The sequence below is a fragment of the Podarcis tiliguerta genome (assembly GCF_965153285.1).
Source record: "Podarcis tiliguerta genome assembly, chromosome: 12".
In the NCBI taxonomy this organism is placed as follows: Eukaryota; Metazoa; Chordata; class Lepidosauria; order Squamata; family Lacertidae; genus Podarcis; species Podarcis tiliguerta.
In genome coordinates, this window is record NC_139545.1 from 3,233,394 (window position 1) to 3,254,764 (window position 21,371).

The following is a 21,371-nucleotide window of genomic DNA, read 5'->3' on the forward strand; positions in this document are numbered from 1 at the left end:
TGGATTAATCCAATCCAGACTTTAAAAACAACCCCTAAAACAGCAATTTAACATGAATTTTACTCTCTAACAAGACCATTGATCCATAAAATGAAAGCAATAATCAATGTACTGTACTATAAAATAAATAAGACAGTATTGCAGATGATGAAAATTAAAATTAATTTTTTTTCCTTACTTGCTCTGATGATAGTCATTGTTTGCAGGGAGGACTTTTATCCATTTCTGCAGTCACACAATCAATCAATCAATCAATCAATCAGCTGAACTGGGTTCCACACAGTCACAAAAACAAATTAACCGAAAAAGCCTCAAAAACAAAAGCGCAAAATAGCAAAACCAAAAGCGCCAAATACAGTGGTACTTTGGTTCTCAAACTTAATCCGTTCCGGAAGTCCATTTGACTTCCGAAATGTTTGAAAACCAAGGCTTCTGATTGGTGCAGGTGCCCCGGAAACAATAGCTGACAGCCGCATTGGATGTTTGGCTTCAAAAAATGTTTGAAAACCGGAAAACGTACTTCCGGGTTTTCAGCGTTTGGGAACCAAGGTACCACTGTACTATCCCATTTTCTTTTAGCTCTCTTCTTCAAGATAAATATCCTTTCACTCAGAATTTCACTTGCTCTTTATAATCCTTTCTGCTCCTCAAGGTTAGCTTGGCTTTAGAAGCTTAACTTTCCCTAGAAGGGGTGGATTTATTATCTTCAATATAAAAAGCAGCAATGCCAAGATTAAGCCAGTTTCCCATCCTGGATTATCAAATCCTCTCAAACTTGTATTCATGGAACAGCTAAAACTGATTTTATCTGAAAACATACCCCACATATTTACTGTTGAGTGTTTCCCTACAAATCTGTTAAGGAAGGTTTGGTGAACAGTGGAGAGTATCAAAATAAGGTTAAAATTTATTTTATGGCATTGTCTGCTCAATTACGAAACAAGTTGATTCATCCTTAGCTAAGCATTTCCTTGCAAATAATGTAAAGATGAAATATAACCACAAAAAGTTGCCATATAACCAATTTTGTCAAACAAGGAAATTAAGTTACATTTGCATTTATTAGTAAACACTGATTGGTCAAATGGTTTTAAAAAACTGAAGACAGGAAAACCATTGGGAAGTAATTTGTGTATCTGTGCAAACAGGGAATTAAATTGAAAAGAAAAATCGCTGCATTTTGGTTTGATTACTGCCCAATATAGAGGCCCCATAAATTAAATCAGCACTGTACTCAACCTTGTGATAATACAGTATGATCAGATTACTGTTTCACATTCCTTAATTACAGTGGACACTGACACTGATCACTACAGTGTGATTAAATTACTTCTTTCTTACCATTTAGCCCTTATCTGGCTGCTCATCATTTTCTTAGGATATTTCAGAGCTAAGATTTATTCAGATCTAAAGGACCATGTGTGGAACTCCACCTGGAGTTCACTTCAGAGGCCAGTGCCTGTCTCACCAATACTTAAAAACACACTTATATTAAGTATACTGGCTGTTTGCCATAATAATAAACATTCACTCACTCACCTATATTATGTATTGCATTAATAATGTAGCTTAGAAACCCACATTCTAAGCATATAAACTCTGATGCATTTGGTTTTTCATCATGTATACTGTAATTGGAAGAAAAATAGACCCCTAGGGTAATAAAGGTAAAGGTAAAGGTACCCCTGCTCGTTCGGGCCAGTCTTGCCAGACTCTAGGGTTGTGCGCTCATCTCACTCTAGAGGCCGGGAGCCAGCGCTGTCCGCAGACACTTCCGGGTCACGTGGCCAGCGTGACAAGCTGCATCTGGCGAGCCACAGCCGCACACGGAAATGCCGTTTCCCTTCCTGCTAGTAAGCGGTCCCTATTTATCTACTTGCACCCGGGGGTGCTTTCGAACTGCTAGGTTGGCAGGCGCTGGGACTGAGCAACGGGAGCACACCCCGCCACGGGGATTCGAACTGCCGACCATGCGATTGGCAAGCCCTAGGCGCTGAGGTTTTACCCACAGCGCCACCCGCGTCCCTAGGGTAATAATCATAATATAATAATAATTTATTATTTGTACCCTGCTAATCTGGCTGGGTCTCCCCAGCCACTCTGGGCGGCTTCCAACAAAGATTAAAAATACATTACAATGTGACACATTAAAAACTTCCCTAAACAGGGCTGCCTTCAGATGTCTTTAAAAGAAGCACCTTTAAAAGGTGCTTTAAAAGAAGTGTGTCATAAATCAAATCATTAGCACCAGATAGGTGGAAACCAAGGAAGTACAGAGTTTTCACCAGTTTTTATTTTAAAGGTTGAAATAAACAGTGCATTTCCGTAGATTAACTTTTTTCTCATTTTAATAAAAAACAGGTTGTGTGTGAATATTTCAATGCGGTTTAGCTTCACTATTTTGTTTGGTTGCTGTTTCTTTGGCACCATTTCTGAAAACATCACACTGGTTATAACATCTTAATAGGAACTGCAAAATAAACAGAATGATATCCCACAACTCTTTATCTGACACGATGATGCCACCAGACATTGGCAATGAAATCATGTTGATCAACACAATTGGTTGGCTTGGGCTACATAAAGGACATCTGAGGGCAAATGAGCACAGATAACCAAAACAAATAAATGAACATTTTTGCAAGAAAGACCAAAAGGGAATGAGTTTTTGGTCCTTTCAAATACTGTGTGAAAAACTGGGAATAGTTTCAACTGTGCCCTGGTTCAAACAGAGTTTATGTGCTAAAACACCGATTTATCCTCACCCCCTACCCCACAATGGTAAGTAGTACAGGGGCCCTGAGTTTTGGGGCCTTTGGGCACATTTGCAAACTGAAAAAACTGCCATGGACACCACACATACCAAGCAACCAAACACACAGGGCAACAATATTCTGGCTACAATAGCAGGTTTCTCTCAAGCCTAATTTCAATGCTGGGAAGGGATTCTGTGGGCACCAAGGAAGGAAAGCCTCTATGAGCATATATATATCTGCAGGCACCACACTGGTGACACATGCAGTATAATAACAGAGGTCTATTTAAAGTGCATGCAGACAGTCTTAATTTGGCTCCAGGCATAATCTTTTACTCCTGTGTATTGATACTAGAAGAATGATGTATTTTATTGATTAGCATATTGGATAGATTTCTCAGGATAGGACTTGAGGAATCATATCAAAAGCCACATTCACTAAATTCAACACTATGCAATCTCAGATAATAAAATTTAAACATATACACAAAAATGAGGCCAGCTCTATTAATCACTGAATATTTATCCCACATTCAGAATCAATATGCATGCATTTCTTTTATGTCAACTACACATCTTATGGTATTTTTAGCCTAATATTTCCATGGCAACAGGGAATGCTCCATTTGAGAAGACAGATGTTTCAGAGCTGTGTAGCTGGGGAATTCAAATGAGAGGTCTAAGCAGTTTTTCAGAACTTACTGCATCTTCCAGTCTTTTATCATAGAGTCATTTGTTGATTCTTATAGCTTCTGATTAAATCTGATTGCATTGGAGTGGGAAAAAAGCCACCAATATTATGGTTTTTTTGTTCAGATAAATACTCTTGTGGCAATAACAATAACACTGGTCAACAACAAATTTGTTGTCTGTGTTTTCTCAGTTGATTTAGGAAGAATCTGATGTACTGAATCCAAAAATCACATTGGTTTTGCTAAATCAGGTCAAGTTTTTGAGCTATGGCCACATGTCGTTTTTTTACGTTTTTGTTCACATGTACGCTTGTGTGGAGCATTTTAGAAGAAGTTGGTGGGGGTAAAGTGCTATGTCGAATAATTGTTTTGATTGGAAATGATTATTTTAATGACAAGAAGTATTCAGGTCCGATAGTTCTGGGTGATTATGTCGAAAAGGGATCAGTTTGAAGTCATAAAACCTCGAAATCTTCCATAAATTGGTGCGGCAAAGCATAAAGTTGGGGGATCAAAACTAAGTTAATGGGGCAACTGCCCCCCCGAAGTGTATAGGAAACTCCACCCGCGCATGCGCCAACTTATGACTAATTTGAAGGAAAAAAACCTCCTCTCTGACAGTGCTCACATCAGCTTCTTCTGCAACAGGCATCAAGAGTACCTCCGTTTTTTCTTGGAAGAGAAGGACTTGGTGTACTGTGCAGATATTGCGCAGCTTCTGCTCAAGATTGGAGTGCCACAGTATGAACCCAAAGATTGGAGACTGTTCATTGACGGCAGCAAGCGATCACTGAAATGTGTTCTGCTACACAACGGCAACCAGTTTGCCTCTATACCCCTGGCTCACTCGAGTACACTGAAGGAGAACTATGAAGCGGTGAAGTATGTGCTGAAGAAAATTGGTTATGATCAGCATAAGTGGTTTATTTGTGTTGACCTGAAGATGGTGAACTTTTTGTTGGGACAACAGTCTGGCTTCACCAAGTACCCATGTTTTCTGTGCATGTGGGATAGTAGGGACCGTGCTCAGCATTACACGAAGAAGGACTGGCCTGTGCGGGAGGAATTGGTGCCTTGCAAAGAAAGGAACGTCATCAACGACCCTCTGGTGGACAGAGACAAAATACTCTTCCCACCGCTGCACATCAAGCTCGGCTTAATCAAGCAGTTCACCAAGGCTCTGGACAAGGATGGTGACTGCTTCACTTACTTGTGCCAGGCTTTTCCAGGATTGACCATGGGGAAGTTGAAAGCTGGCATCTTTGACGGTCCTCAGATCCGTCAGCTCATCAGAGAGATTCCATCAGGACGTGAAAGAGATGGAGACCAGGTATCAGGGTCGCTGGGACGCAGTCATGATGGCTGACTACTGTTGGACTCTGAAGAGAGACCTCCCTGCGGCTGAGCATTCCAGGAGTTCCAAGAAACAGAAGTTCAAGCCCTGAAGTTTGAAAAATGGTGAAGCAACATGCAATTTACGTGTACTTACCTTTATCAATGCCCACCATTCAGTTTACAGTAAACCTGACCTGATGGAGAGAAACGGATGCCATTTCCTGATTCAGCAGTGCAAAAATACCCTAAATCAGTTGTAGAAATCTAGACAACATTCAAAAAGTAAAAAATTGTTGCCCAGTGTAATGAATTCTTAGAATTATCTGATTCTAACTTGTGAGAACATAAATGCTCTGACTTCCCTATTGAGCATCAGTAGTACAAAATACCTCATCTTAGTTTTGTGAACAATTCACTTGTTTTGGACAATCTCTGTCAGGATGCAAAATCAGACTTGTCTCAAGTCATCTTACTTCAGGTTTCTCAAGCACTCAAGGGAAGAGAAAACACTTAGGACAGATCCTAGGATTTGGTAGTAAAATGGCTAAAGCACACTTTGGGTTTTTTCCATTTTAGATGCAAAATAGAGAAGAAAATCAAGAGCTTTTAGTTGTTAGCTCTGAAAAGAACTATGTTTATATTAATAAATAATATGCAATGTATGGATTGCTCCTTTCTTTCTGCAAAAATATGTATCTTGTTCTTCATTCTAGTTATAAGTGTCTGGTGATAAAATGGTCTCTGTGTAAATGGTTATATATGGTGTCATGTTCTTGGGTTGTTGTTTTTTTAAAAAAGGAGCAATCAAACTGTTTAATTATCATGCATTTTCAGCATAATATGAAATAAACAGTGGCTTAAGAAAGCAGAAATGCCTCATACTGAAGGCAGGGAGGAAAGCAAATGTTAAAAAAAAAAAAACCGCAACAATTTGAGTTACGCAACCTCGCACTGCACTGAGTGGTGGAGCTCGGTGGTAGAGCTAACATTTTGCATACTGAGGTTCATTCCCTGACATCTTGAGGTAGGACTGGGAAGTACCACTGCCACAAACTCTGGAGAGCTGCTACCAGCCCATGAAGATAATTACTTAGCTAGATGGACCAAGTGATGGTAGACGATGGGTCTCAAACCCTCAGTGACTTAGGGACTTCCCCTGCATGTGAAGATAGGCTCAAGTGGATTGAATGGATGGGACCAATAGTGGGTCCAACATCAAGAAGGTGGTTTCAGCATGTGCTGTAGAGGGAAGTGAGGGGCAGATGGGGCTCGTCAACCTGGAAAGGTAGCCCACCTAGGAGAAGGAAAACTCTGGTCTTAAACCTCTGCTGCCTTGCGGGGTATCTTTGGGATAAGAAAAGACTAAGGAGTTAACCCTACACAAATCCTAAGATGGTGAGATGGTGCCTGGTACACCTCCTTCCGGCAACTCCTGCAATGAAGCTGATGCCAAACGTTTTGCTCTGCTTTCCTTTGGACTGCATTAGCAAGGTCAAGAGTGGGGTCTTGTTGTCTGGACAGTTCAGGACCTCCATACGCACTGACCAGGCTTGTGCTCCGGGGAGATTATTTCAGCGCTGCTAAAGAAGCAATCTGACTTCACCCCTGGAGGTGCTGTCCATTGTGAGACAGATGGATGCCAATGACAAGATGGACCAATGGTCTGACTTGGTATAAGACAGTGTCCTATTATCACTTGCTTACTCAACATTTGGTGGCTAGCAGTTGAAAAGGAGAGGTAGACTTACATTTTTTATGTAAGTTATGCACAGTGAAAATTTGGTATGTAACCTTAGTGCAGTGATGATCCATTAACACAAACCAACACTTGGTACTGGAGCTCATCTGCGTTGGTTTGCCCTATGTGAACTGGCCTTTGTGTTCTTTGAAATTAGCCTGGTTAACCATAGCAGCTCTAAAGACAGAACTTCCCACAGCTTATTCACATTGTTCAACTATTTCTACAAGTGCTCATTTATTTAGGACATGCCAGGTACATTTTGCATTTGAGCCTCCCTTCACTTCCCTCTGGTGTTTCTGACCTTTCTCTCAGACTTTTAAAAAAGAATTCTATTACTGACTTCTAGATAGTTTGGAAGTCCTCTGTACACCTCCACCATAGGTTAAAGAGAAACCACATTATTCAAGACAGGAACCAATTGACCCAAATACATACAAGCCTCTACAGTGGTACCTCGGGTTAAGTACTTAATTCGTTCCGGAGGTCCATTCTTAACCTGAAACTGTTCTTAATCTGAAGCACCATTTTAGTTAATGGGGCCTCCCGCTGCTGCTGCCGTGCCGCTACTGCCCAATTTCTGTTCTCATCCTGAAGCGAAGTTCTTAACCTAAGGTACTATTTCTGGGTTAGTGGAGTCTGTAACCTGAAGCATATGTAACCTGAAGCGTATGTAACCTGAGGTACCACTATACTGTAATTATCACACTATTGGTTTCCATGAAATGTTGTGCTTCATTTGTTCCCAGAACATTGCATTTGAAGAGTGTGAGAATAGTGTGGTGACATTGTACTGGTGTAACTCCTATTAGCACTAATTAGACAGCAGAAAATAGAACTCTTCTACAGCATATTTTTTCCTCCCACACAGAAATTACCAGCTGGTGGAAAGCTCCATGAGAAACTGAATGAATCAAATTAATGTCCTGGCATCAGCAGATGAAAGCTCACCGTAACCATGGAAGCTGCATCTATTCATTCACCAACCAAGTAACAATCTCTGATCTGGAGATTGTTGACTAGCACCTTCCATCGTAAGTCTGACTCTCCATTGGAATGCGTCACTGAAATGGGATAATATCTCTTGTTTGCCTGGAGGGAAGATGGAGAGAGGTGTGTCTATCTGTGGTAACCTCTAACCTTTGTGTGGCTGGGATGCAGCCTACTGTACACAGGTAGGAGTCAATGCCTGTCGCTTTATCCACTTTTACCTCTGCCCCTGCCCACCAATAGCTCATGGGGGAATACGGCCCCAGGCCTGAAGAAGTTAGCTTCATATAGTTTCATAGCAAATAAGGTTAATTCCAAGTCCATCTGAAGCCATTGCATAGTTTAAAGTGGAATTTTCAATGTCTATTTTTCAAAAGTGCTTTATGAAATTTCCCGGCTACCACAGAAGTTTGAATTCAACTGAACATCATAATGGCATCCAGAGTAAGTAAGTAATTGGGGAAGAGTCTGCAACTGTCAAGGATCCCTTTATTAACCCAGTTTTCATGGCCCTCTAACTCAGTCACAAAGTATGCATGCTCAAACTTTCAAGCCAGCATTTTTTAAGAAAATGCTTTGAAAGCATATATTTTCCGTATTCTTAGATGTTGTGAATCTTTATCCCACTCTGCCTAAGTCATGGTTGTACAAAAGAGAGAAGGGATAATTCCAAATTCTTATACTTTCCCATGAGTGGAAGAAGTTGAATTACCTTAAAAGAAATATGCAGTTTAAAATTCCCAGCATGCCCGGCCCTGGCCCTTCAGCTGCCTGTTTCCTGACACCTAGGGAAATGAGACTCATGGATTATTAAAAGCTCAACTGAAACCCAGGACAAACTTTCTTATTCTCAAGTTTTTTGTTCTTTAAAAGACAGTGGGCTCAGTTCTCCTACTTATTTGCATTGCCGTAAATTATCAGTAAATCCAGTATGGAAAATAGTATAATTTGTATAAAATCATTATTTTCAAGTATCATATGTAACAGCTGGTGGAATTTTCATTATGATCTGAATAGATCAGGCAGAGTATCACTGTTCACTAAGTATCTGATTAATACATATCCCCACAGTATACAAGGGATGGGCAACTCTGTTTCTGATTCATGTAACATTTGCATGTTTTTCCCCATAATTCCATTCCACTCCATTCTTGTATTAACATTACTCTTGCAAATTGACATTAATCCTTTCAAAATACGTATTTACAAGGCACATTCAAAGATGTACACTTTCTTCAATTCCAATGTAGTATTCTGAGATGTTACAAGAGCCAAAAATTGCCTTGCACCATTCAAATCAGTGCAAAATGCGGTGGATTTCCTAACTATGCGTTAATTTGAGAAGAATGGATCATTTTATTCACAAAGCCTGAAATCCTCAAGCATCCCTACTTACAAGTCCACACTGCCACATGGATAATCAAGGCCATGACTGCAAGATATGCAAATATTGCAGACTTCCTTTATGTTGGGAATTCTGTATTTCACAGTCCTAGTTGAATCCAAGATAGCCACATCTACACTGGAATCCACACTGGGAGTTGGGGCAAGAGGAACCATGAATACAGTTAGAGGAGGAGGAGTTTGGATTTGATATCCTGCTTTATCACTACCATAAGGAGTCTCAAGGGACACGCGTGGAGCTGTGGGTTAAACCACAGAGCCTAGGGCTTGCCAATTGGAAGGTCAGCAGTTCGAATCCCCGCAACAGGGAGAGCTCCCGTTGCTTGGTCCCAGCTCCTGCCCACCTAGCAGTTTGAAAGCATGTCAAAGTGCAAGTAGATGAATAGGTACCACTCCAGCGGGAAGGTAAACAGCGTTTCCATGCGCTGCTCTGGTTCACCAGAAGTGGCTTAGTCATGCTGGCCACATGACCCGGAAGCTGTCTGCGGACAAACGCCGGCTCCCTCGGCCTATAGAGTGAGATGAGTGCACAACCCCAGAGTCGTCCACGACTAGACCTAATGGTCAGGTGTACCTTTAACTTTACCTTTAAGGAGTCTCAAAGCAGCTAACAACCTCCCCCACAACAAACACTCTGTGAGGTGAGTGAGGCTGAGGGACTTCAAAGAAGTGTGACTAGCCCAAGGTCACCCAGCAGCTGCAGCTGGAGGAGCAAGGAATCAAACCCGGTCCACCAGTCCACTGCTCTTAACCACTACACCACACTGGTTAGAGAAAACAAAGAGGCCTACCACCTTCTGTTTCTTGATAGCACATGCTCAACAGGTGTCGCTTCTCCTAGCAGGGAAATTGAACTATTTATGACCTGGAATAGCTCAGTCAGTAGAGCATGATACTCTTCATCTCAGGGTCGTGGGTTTGAGCCCCACATTGGGCAAAAGATTCCTGCATTGTAGCGGGTTGGACTAGAAGACCCTTGTGGTCCCTTCCAACTGAACAATTCTATGAAAGCTATGCTTTGGAGTTTCTGCCTTTTGTGGAGCTGCTTGGAGGCAGAGAGAGTATCTGTTAGAAAGACAAAGATAGTACAAAATCTCAAATGGTTATGGCTATAGAACGGATTTTATCCCAATAAATTGGGGGGGGGGGCATAATAAACACAGACCAAAGAGCCCAACTGACAATTAATATGGAAGGACTTGCTGTCCTGAGTAAGAATTAGAGGCTGCTTGGAAGCAGATTCTGAAGCCAGAAGAGCATGCTCCATACAAAAAAAAAGAGGAGGGGTTCATTTAAGAAAGTACGTAGATAATGAAATCATACTGGTAATATGATGAAAGAAAAGCATATGGCAGAACTCCCCTTAGAGTTAACTGAATTAACAATCAATTACAGAAGAGAATATCTGAGTAAACAAAAAAGAAAACCTAGTTCATCCAAAGTCCAGAGCTTTCATATCTGTATCAGTTTGAAACTTGATAATGCCTCTTCTACCATGCAAGTTAGGGATGGGTGAATCTGTCAATTTCAGTTTCTCATTTTTCCAATCTTCAGTTCTCCAGATTTCCACATCAGCTCGCAATTTCCCCCAAGTCCTTTATTAACATTGTAGTGTGATTTTATCCCAATGCACACATTTCATAGAATCATAGAGTTGGAAGAGACCACAAGGGCCATCGAGTCCAACCCCCTGCCAAGCAGGAAACACCATCAGAGCACTCCTGACATATGGTTGTCAAGCCTCTGCTTAAAGACCTCCAAAGAAGACCTCCATTTGTTTATGCAATTTTGTGTGTGTAATTTCTACGAATCTTACAAATCAATATATCCTCTCTTACTACCCTTAACATTCCCACAGTTTTGAAATACAGGCCTTTTGTTTTATTATTACCTGACATTTTCAGAAGGCAAAGTTAAAATTCTTTGGTTTTTAAACACAGTTTATGTGCTTCTTTGTCAAGTGTGTAGGCTTCCAAGCTAATTTTTTGTCCAATTACAAAAATAAAAGCAGATTTGAATTCCTGACACCCAAAAACACATTTTTAAGACCCCTCACTAAAGAAATGTGCAAAAATTAAGTTTTGTATCCTAAAATGACACACCCTAATCAGACACCCCTAAATCAGATACCTCCTGCTGTGTAGCTGCCCCACCCTGATGGCACAACTAGAATACAGCTGTGTTAGAAGCAGACAGAACTGGTACAGAAATCTCACTGGAGTTTCTGGCACATTGCAACTTGGTTCTTATAGTCCATAATCTGTGAAACTATTTAGCTTAGGCCAGTGAACGGAATCTATTTTCCATTGTCTACCAAGGAAGCTTTGCATGTCAGCCATCAAAACCCTGCATGCTGCCAATAATTCTGAGGATTTTTTTGGTTGACACACTCTGTACATAGAGCTGACCCTTGCAGAGGAAGACTAGTAGTAGAGGCAAGAAATCAATCTTTCTAAGAAACTTGACCTTCACAGCAGACTTCCTCATTGAGGAACCCCCAATAAGTTTCCAAGGACACCACAGTAATCTGTAATCCATTTTGAAACCACAGTTTTAAATATTCAAAACCTCTGTCACAGGTTGTTCACAAATGGTTTAAAGTAACCTTCCTTAAGTCTGCCAGAAAATTGTTCCAGTTATCCCAGTTAACTTCCTATCAAGCAGTGCTTTGTTTTAACAATGTTTCATTTTCCTTTGCAGCCAGTTGTCACACAACACAACCTGTTTGGAGCGCCTTTATTAATCTACATTTTGAACTCCTTACAGCAGCACATGCAACACGTGTTAAGTATGACGCCATCAGGCATGGACGCAACAATGAAAGATTCACCTTTACTATGCTTGAGCACATAATTTTTCACAACCCAAGCACATAGTTTATTGAGCATCAACGGTGTGCTATGCAGTGAGCTCAGCCAATGCAATATGGAATTAATTCCCTTTAAAAAAATACTTTCCTGAGATTGCCTTGGAAATGGTCATTCAGAATACTAAAACAAGAATAAAAGCTCCAGCAGATTTAATAATTTTGATGTTAAATAAATATAAATGAACTTGAAAAACGCAGAAGTATTTAGCACCTGTTCTGAAACCCTCTCATGTTATGAGATGTTCCTGCTTAATAACACCAACATATACAGAGTTATAGATGCAATTTCACCCACTGCATCCTTTCAGAAGCAACTTCTGTTATTCATGAAGCATAGTTTTTGGACAAGCAATTGATCATTTTTCTTTGCCACACACATTAAATTTTCCCCAAAACACCCATGTAGTGTGGGAGCTCAGCTCTTCCTGTTTTCACTGAAGTGTGATGTAATTGCACTATGAAATACTTACGTTCTACGAAGTAAGAGCTGGCATCAATCTTCCAGATAATCTGACCTCGGTGAGAGCCATTTACCCCACGATTTTTGTAGTCTAGGAAATTTTCAGACAAAACCTCATCTGCAAAATTAACAAAAGAAAAATTAACAAAATTAACAAAAGCCAGTGAAATCAGAGCAAAGGAAAGGACTGAAAACAAAGCTTCTTTTTTTATATAATTTATCACTGAAAGGCAGGAAAGTGTCCTATCTCTCACCAGCAAACCCTCCATGATACTCCTCAATTTTTTTAAAAAGCCCCAAACCTTCCACATATAAATGTAGACATCAGAGTAAAGGGGTCTAGCCTAGCCTTTTCCTAACCCTGGTGCAATAGTTTTCCAAGGCCTGGTTTGCATAACATGGTAAACCAAAATATACCTGGGAAAAGTAAAGTGATTGCAAGCTCCTCTCCAGGTATCTGCACATTTGTGTAGTTTGGTTTATAGTGTTGGATGAACAAGGCCCATGTGGAGTATACCATCATGTGAGCCATCAGCTATGGTATGAAGCTGTGCAATCAAGGAAAAAAGAGACTTCCTTATCTTCTGTTTGTAACAATGTAAAAAGATCTCAGGATCTTTTAACTTGTTTGGGTCCACAGCATCCCTCTGTAGAAGCACAGATTCCCTTCCTCCATTGTGGGAGATTGTGTGGTTTTGCTGTTGTTTTTATTGTTGTTGTTTTTTGTTGTTTTTTTTTGTTTTGTTATTTTTATTGTTTTTGTTGTTTTTATTTTTTATTGTTTATTTTTGTTTTTGTGGTTTTATCTTGTATTTTTATGCTGTGAACCACCCTGAAATATTTGGATGAAGGGTGGTATACTAGAAGGAGGAGGAGGAGGAGGAGGAGGAGAAGGAGAAGGAGAAGGAGAAGAAGAAGAAGAAGAAGAAGAACAACAACAACAACAACAACAACAACAACAACAACAACAACAACAACAACTTTGTGGTCCCCATTACATTCCTGTCAGTTATCTAAAGTTTTAACACTCTCCTCAAGAGTTTTAACACTCTCCACAGATTGTTCCATTGATTTCAGGAAAGCTACATGATGAACAAGGTTCTGCCCCCAAGGGAAGCTGGGAGTTCCCTCAGAACAACCAGCAACTATCATTTTGCTATATAGCAGACGTATGCTCCAGTGAACTTTAAACCTGCCATATTTCCAGAGCTAGTGTTGGCAAGACAGGGATTGAATCTTGCCCACACAGAATAATTTTTGAAGAGAAAATTTCTATCTCTGATGGTTTTTTAATCTTTTAGTAAATGCTAACTTCTACAAAGATGTAATAATGAACATACAACACCACACTTTTATCCTTCCTCTGGCAAGAAAACAATTAACTGGTTTGGGGGAAAGTGAAGCATGAACTTCTGAGGGTGGTGGCAACCATAGATCATTAATTAATGTTTCTATTCCACACTTCCTCCATGGACCTTAGGACATTTTAATTGAGATTGATTAGGCAGAGAGAGGATGGCCGGCACAAGGTCACATATTGTGCACCACAGCTGCTTCTAGCCTAGCAACTAAAATGTAGTGCTGAGGATGATGAGGAAGGCAAAATAGTCAATGGCATTAGATCTAATTGAGCCAAAAACACCAAGAGCTTTTTACAATCTGCTTTTCTTCAGTATAAACACTGACAGAGACTTTGGAAGAACCTTTTGCCTATCATGCACTTCAGCTACTCACTGACTCATGATTTAGTAAAGAAGGGCATGTGAGTCCCTAAGACTGGGAGTTAAGCTTCACTTTGCTTGCCAATTGCTTTCCCTTACTAAGGATTGTCTTTTTGAATAAATGCAACCCAAAAGTAAAGGATGAAGGGTGCAAAATTTGTCCAAGAAGAGTTCATGCTGTTATCTTTCCTATCAACAATAACTTAAGAGAGAGACTTTCTCCCACCACCAATGATGACTCATAATTCAGTCTGCTCTTTCTCTTTATTTTTAAATGAGAACGTAGCCAGAAAATGTAGCCCCAGACCAAACTGACCCCCAGTGAGGAGCATCTTTGGTACACTCCTCCATTTGTTCAGCGTTTGAAAACCTATTTTAAAATAAGCAAACAAACAAACAAATAAGTGCATTTGTAGCAAATTTCACAGCTTTGATGCATGTGAAAATCATATCATATATCATATCATTTCACTCATATCAGCCACAATCCCTCACACACAAACTGTTGAATGGGCACCAGTGTTGAAAGTGTACACATGAATTAAGCAATCCTGGCTACACAGATCAGTGTTGCCAGCTTGACAAGTTAAGATGAACTGACATGTGTCGTGCCAGCTTCTGACTTGTTTTGCACAGGAAGCAAAAAGGTGTCCCCTGGTTTTGACCTTGAGTTCTTTTTGATTGAATGAAGCAGCTGGAGGCCTTCAATGATTATGTGCGCAGTCTTTGGAAACAGATGCCCTAATGCTCCAGTCCAGAGCAGAATTATATGCAGACAAAAGGTTTCCACATTTGGATCTTCGGGGTATGCTTTATTGCACATGTGTTTACTTAAACACTTGTGGGAGCAGGTGGCGCTGTGGTCTAAACCACTGAGCCTCTGGGGGCTTACCAATCAGAAGGTTGGTGGTTTGAATCCACATGAAGGGGTTAGCTCCCGTTGCTCTGTCCCAGCTCCTGCCAACCTAGCAGTTTGAAAGCATACCAATGCAAGTAGATAAATAGGTACCACTCTGGCTGGAAGGTAAATGCCGTTTCTGTGCGCTCTGGCACTTGTCATGGTGTTCCATTGTGCCAGAAGCAGTTTAGTCATGATGGCCACATGACCCAGAAAGCTGCCTGTGAACAAACACCGGCTCCCTCAGCCTGAAGCAAGATGAGCGCTGCACCCCATAGTCAAGTTTGACTGGACTTAACCATCCAAGGGTCCTTGTCCTTAACTTATTTTTATGTTTATTTAAACACTGTGGGTGTTTGTTTCAACCTTTTTACTGAATTGTTTTATGGCATATTTTAATTATGTGTGTTTAAATTCATAAATCACTTAAAAGTCACTTTGCCAATTAAGTGGTATATCATATCATCATCATCATCATCATCATTACTATGCAAATAACAATAACAAGCAAAGCCTTCACTTATCTGTTATATGGTGATGGAAAGGATCAGACCCAGCTTCTAGTAACACTTCATATGCCACTCCACAGTCAACCCTCCAAGATTGTGTGTCCAGCCATGTGCTATTCCCACTATTTTCTGGGCTGAGGTACATTAATTTTTCTACTCCCAATCATAAGCCAATAAGCCAAAAACATCCCACAAATCTTTAGCTATATGTATGCTTTATCTATATGGAGGCTGAACACAGGCATAAGGAATGAAGGTAATGCGACACATCAGTAGTTTTCAAACTGTGTTTCAGAGAAACTCTGGAAACTTCCTTGGAAGTTTCTCAGGAGTAACTCAGTGAGAAAATTACTAATAGCAGACAAACTTCTATAAAAGTCAGTAACCCCCTGCATGAAGGCAGAGTTAAACATTTAGAAAGGAGCAAGGCACAAGAGTACCAACTGCATAGAAGCCTGTGCACAACTAGCTACTTCCAGACTTATTCACTGCAGAAAGACCATGACAAGCTATGGTTGTCTGAGGGTGGGGGCCAAAAGCATGCCTGATGCCCAGGGCTGTGGCCAAGAGTGCAGCCCAACTTCCCAGAAATCACATGATGTCCCTTGACATGATTCATGCATGAAAGGGGCTAGGTTGAGTACCAGAACCAAGGCTGGCCCACCACGAAGCGGACAGAGGCGAAATCCCAAGGGGCAGCCCACCCCTGCCACTGGACAAACAAGGAGAAGCGGTGACAGCAGCTTCCAGTGAGCTCTTGTGAGATCTTGCCATCATCACTGCTTCTTCTAACTTCTCTGGAGTTGCTGTGGGTGCCACCCACCCCACCCCAACGCTGGAGAAGTGGCTTCCAGCTTCCTGTGAGATCTTGCTGGAACCCAAAAGATGCAGCTATGCAACCCCAGTGAGTAAGGCTTTCCTGTTTTGCCTCAGGCAGAGAAAAGGGATGGGCCTCCCCTAATCACAGCCAACCTTCTCCTACAATGGGCAGCCATACTGAGGACGCTGGATATGTTCCAGTGCCCACTCTCAGTTCAAGTGGAAGAGTGGCAATAGGTCTGGCTATCCTGCATGTGAGCCAAAGATGCACTTCCGAGCATACTTCCGAGATCCTCTGAAATGCACAATTGTTCCAAGGCAGGCATGTTCATGTGGGAAGGCTAGTCAAAAATCACAGTTATATACCAGAGCTATAGGATAGTATATGCTGTACCCTACACACAACACATGCAGTTTGGTCCAAAGCTATTCCTTTTTTCATGTGCTTTGATTGTGAATCAATGGACTTGGAATCAAATCCTCATGCAAGGAATAAACTAAAGCAGTCAGAAAGTCAGGATAAACTCAGAAGTATATTGAGAGAAACTTCACTAATTAGTGTCTTGCTGGAATTACACATAGCATTAGAGATTTTTTGCCTTTTAGGAGGGGAAATAAAATTAAAGGCAAAAGAGAAAAGAAAGAAGCATGTGGCTTTTAAAGCAGAGTTTCAGCTAATTAGGTCAAAAATATTTTTGATATAAACTTAAAAGAAATGGTTGAATAATAAAGAAGAAGAACAAATACAGCCTAGAAATTGGACCCTAGAGGTTTTGTGCATAATGAACTTTTATCAGACAACTTTTTAAAATGTTTTGGTTTTCCCAGAAGGATAGGGAAGAAGAAAGCCTAATGTATATCAATAAGCACTGTGCAATATTACCCTCACATGAAATCAAGGACTCAGGCAATGAAAGGATAGCCTATGTTCTGGACTTCATGTAAAGGCCTTTGTGACCCAAGTTAAATTATCTGAGTACATTTAGGTAGAGTGGAACTTAAAACAACAGCTGGAATTTGGGCATTTTTTTTTGTTCTGCCCAACAGAACCAGCTACTATTTTGAGCATTATGGCAAAGCAGAATGATTGCTTAGCCCTTTCCCTTTAGATTCAAAATCTTCTCATTTAAATAAAACAAAGGCAGAACAGGGAATGGGGATTCAGTCTGTGCTGGATGGTGTAGCACTCCCTCAAACACACAGGCTCGCAGTTTAGGTGTACTTGTGAATTCAGTCCTGAGTTTGGATGTCCAGGTCTCTGTGGTGGCCAGGAGTGCGTCTGCAGTTAAAGCTAGTTCACCAGCTACACCTGTTCCTTGAGATGTCTGATTTGGCCACAGTGACACACACCTTAATTACACCCTGCTTAATGTAATTCACTCTACATGGGGCTGCCTTTGAAAAGTGCTCAGAAACGTCAACGGGCTAAACCGTTGATTGGGGCTGGTTACTGGCCTACAATATTGGGGCTGGTTATTGGTTACAGCTGCTACAACAGCTTCACTGGCTCTTGGTCTGTTTCCATGCACAATTCAAAGTGCTGGTTATGACCTACAAAAGCCAACATGGCCTAGGTCCAAGCTATCTGAAAGACCATATTCCCTCATAGGAACCTGCCCAGGTTTTGAGATCTTCAAGGGAGGCCCTTCTCTTGGTCTTACCACCTCCTGGGCCCATTTGGTGCTGTTGCAGGAGAGAGTCTTCTCAGGAGCTGCTCCCAGACTCTGCCCTGGAGAAGCCAGCCTGGCTTGCTCCCTGTTGTCCTTCTGCTGGCAGTGAGGACCTCGTTCCAACAAGCTATTGGGAATTGACTGCTTTTAATGAAAGGGTTGGTGCCATGCTGTTTTATTGTAATTATTGGTATGTTTTAAATAAATTTCATGTATGTTTATTGTTCTCTCTCAGTGTTTAACTTTAATGATTGATTTTTCTATATTCTTTGCAGTGCTTGTTTTTAGATTTAAGCAGCCTGTCAGGGAAAAGGGAGGGTATAAATTATTTGTTGTTGTTTAGTCGTTCAGTCGTGTCCGACTCTTCGTGACCCCATGGACCAGAGCGCGCCAGGCACTCCTGTCTTCCACTGCCTCCCGCAGTTTGGTCAGATTCATGTTTGTAGCTTCGAGAACACTGTCTAACCATCTCGTCCTCTGTCATCCCCTTCTCCTTGTGCCCTCCATCTTTCCCAACATCAGGGTCTTTTCCAGTGAGTCTTCTCTTCTCATGAGGTGGCCAAAGTATTGGAGCCTCAGCTTCACGATCTGTCCTTCCAGTGAGCACTCAGGGCTGATTTCCTTAAGAATGGATGCGTTTGATCTTCTTGCAGTCCATGGGACTCTCAAGAGTCTCCTCCAGCACCATAATTCAAAAGCGTCAATTCTTCGGCGATCAGCCAAATAATTAATAAATTATTAATAATAATATAATAGTAACAAATATTAAATATTACTTTATTTATACCCTGTCTGTATTGAAAAAAGACATGCCTCATATTTCACCAGAAGTGGGAAGGATATATTGCAATATTGTTAGAAGGATTTCAATAAGTTAATGAGAAACACTCTCCATTTGTTTTCTGAATCAAATAAACTGGCAAGTTTCACTGTTGTTTGCAATTTCCAAAATATCATGCCATTATCCCTCAGTTCTTTCAAGTAAGAAGAGACTTTAGAGCCTAACACACGTCAGTCCAGAGTCCACACTCACTCTTGAGCAAACTTGCGTAGATGCAGCAGCTAACAGTAAGAAAATGTGCTGCAGGCTGACTCACTAACTCTTCTGGGGATGCATAAAGGAATGCTGACAGCGTCACACTGATAGCAGAGACCCAGAGTTAAAGGCACAAAAAGACAAATCACAACGGCAATCTACACTTCAAACATTTCCCCCTGTTTTGAAGAAGGTTGTGGTGCCATGTAACAAAAGACAAAGCAAGGAAGCACTCTATGAGACAACCATCCCACATACAGCAATGGGTACTGGTTTTTATATGCTTTATCTTACATACTGTGTCTTATCCTGCAATAAACTCAGGGCCAACTTGCACAATATCCTTCCTAACAAAAGAATATGTGACAGCAAGCTTTCAGCTACTATAATGTCCTGCATTGGCTGCCTTGAAAGCAGTTTGAAAACTTCAGTTGGTCCAAATTGCAGTTGAGCACTTGGTTACTTGCCTGTGTCAGAGGTAGTCAATGTAGCAGAAGCGTGCTGGGCCCATAACCTGCTGAGATAAGATGGCGCCCGGCAGTCACCTCTGGGTATTGCTGGGCTACAACTCTCAATCCCTGGGCATCAGCTATGCTGGCTAGAGCTGATGGGAGTCTGACAACATATGGAGGGCACCACTTAGGCTACCCCTGTCCAGTGCTTTGTGCTTAGACATTAGTGCTTAGAGAGTTAAACCAACTGCTGATTTGTTTCTGAGCTGAATTTAAATGTGCTGATTTTGATCTTTAAATCCCTACACACACAGTTTGGGACCAGAATTGCTTCTAGTACTCTTCCTCCCATCTGGCAACCACTTTACAATATTTTCAGCACCAAGAAAACACCTTTATTCACATCCTCACTGTGACTAAAATATTTATATTGAGCCACTGGAAAGATAAATTTGTGGTGCCCTTTAATCAATGGATAGAAGATATGACAACTCTTGCAAAATACAGACAGCTTATAGACGCAGATGGTGTATACCAAATATAATGACATTTGGAATGCATTTATAAAGAATATACTACAATATATCAATATAAAATAAATGTATATGTAGTAGAATAATAATTTCACTTTTATAGTTTTGTATTGGACAAGTATTATAGAGCCTTTCTTTCTTTCTCTTTCTTTTCCTCTTTTGTATTTTTATACACTATTTAAGAAAAGGGGGGAGGAAACGGCCAAAGTTGTTGAGCTTTTTTGGGGGAAGAATGGGGGAACTGTAGAAAATCACAAACCCAGCAGTGAACAAACACTGACAATCGCTCGTGTCAGATAAGCCAACAAGCGCCTGCCCACTCGCCAACAGCAGCCGGCAATCGCACGAGCAATCGCCACAGCAGCAGCCAATCCACAGCAGCCCTTGCCACAGCAACCATTCACACACCAAATTATCGCAGAAGCAGCCAATCTGAAGCAGCCCTTGATGCAGTCACCAATCACCCGTCCCCCCTGTGCACTATCCGTGTATAAGATGACCCCCGTTTTTAAACATTATTTTAGAGTAAAAAAAAAGCTTGTCTTATACACTGAAAAGTACGGTAAATCACCTACAGGTTGTCTTGCATGGTGACTTGGAAATTTACTATATCAAAATAATGAATAAATAATAGTTATTACAATGTGAACTTCCTCAGGCTCTTAAATAATCCGACAGGGTCTTGCACCTTCCTTAGTTGAAGAAAGGTTAGCACCCATAAGCAGGATGAGGTTTTCAGTGCTGGCAACCCATTCTTGTAGCATTGCTAGGTCTCTGATCGCCTTTGTTCGGTTAGGTATTGTTTGGAATTAGTTTTAAAGAGTTTTCCTTACTATTATGTAAAAGGGATTTTGAATTTTTGCATTATTAAGCCACCTTGAGGACTGAGGAGTGGATGGAAATGTGGGATATTTATAATATTTATAAAAATATTTGTATACCACTATGTCATAAAGAGATATCAAATCTGTTTACAGCAATAAAACCATAAAACCATACAATACAAATCATTAACAAAAGTTAAAAAGAGAAGTCAACCATTGTGGAAGGATGCCTTCTTAAGGATGCCTGCACCAGCCTAGCAGAACAGAAAGTTTTCAGCAGGCATTTAAAAGTTGGCACCGAAAGTGCCTGCTAAATCTCTATATAAGCAAGCAAGTGACCTAGGAATAGCAGCAGTCTGGAGATTTCTCAAAACAGCTGCAGAGTTAACTCCTCACCCAACCTTCTGCACTAGCAGGAAGGAAACAAACTCCACCATTTTACCACATAACAGGATTTATTCTCATTCTTTCTGTTTACTATGATTTAGCCCAATTAGGACAAGGAGCCACAGATATTTTCTCCTTACATGCCTAGGTGCTAAGAAGGATCTCTAGACCTCACTGACCTCCAGAAGAAGAGAACCTGTTCCCCACTTCTGGTTTGGGAAACAGGAAGCAAGTAGATTAATCCCAAACACTGTAGTATTTGACTTTAACTTTGTGAAG

The 21,371-nt window shown here is 40.9% G+C and overlaps 1 protein-coding gene across 1 annotated transcript in view; it reads right to left on the reverse strand.

Annotated features, from left to right (window-relative positions):
* Window positions 1-21,371, reverse strand: part of HECW1 (HECT, C2 and WW domain containing E3 ubiquitin protein ligase 1) — a 188,722-nt gene that overhangs the window by 98,247 nt on the left and 69,104 nt on the right. The window contains 1 exon segment of the mRNA XM_083407000.1: window positions 12,254-12,361. Within this exon segment, the coding sequence (XP_083263126.1) occupies window positions 12,254-12,361 (108 nt within the window).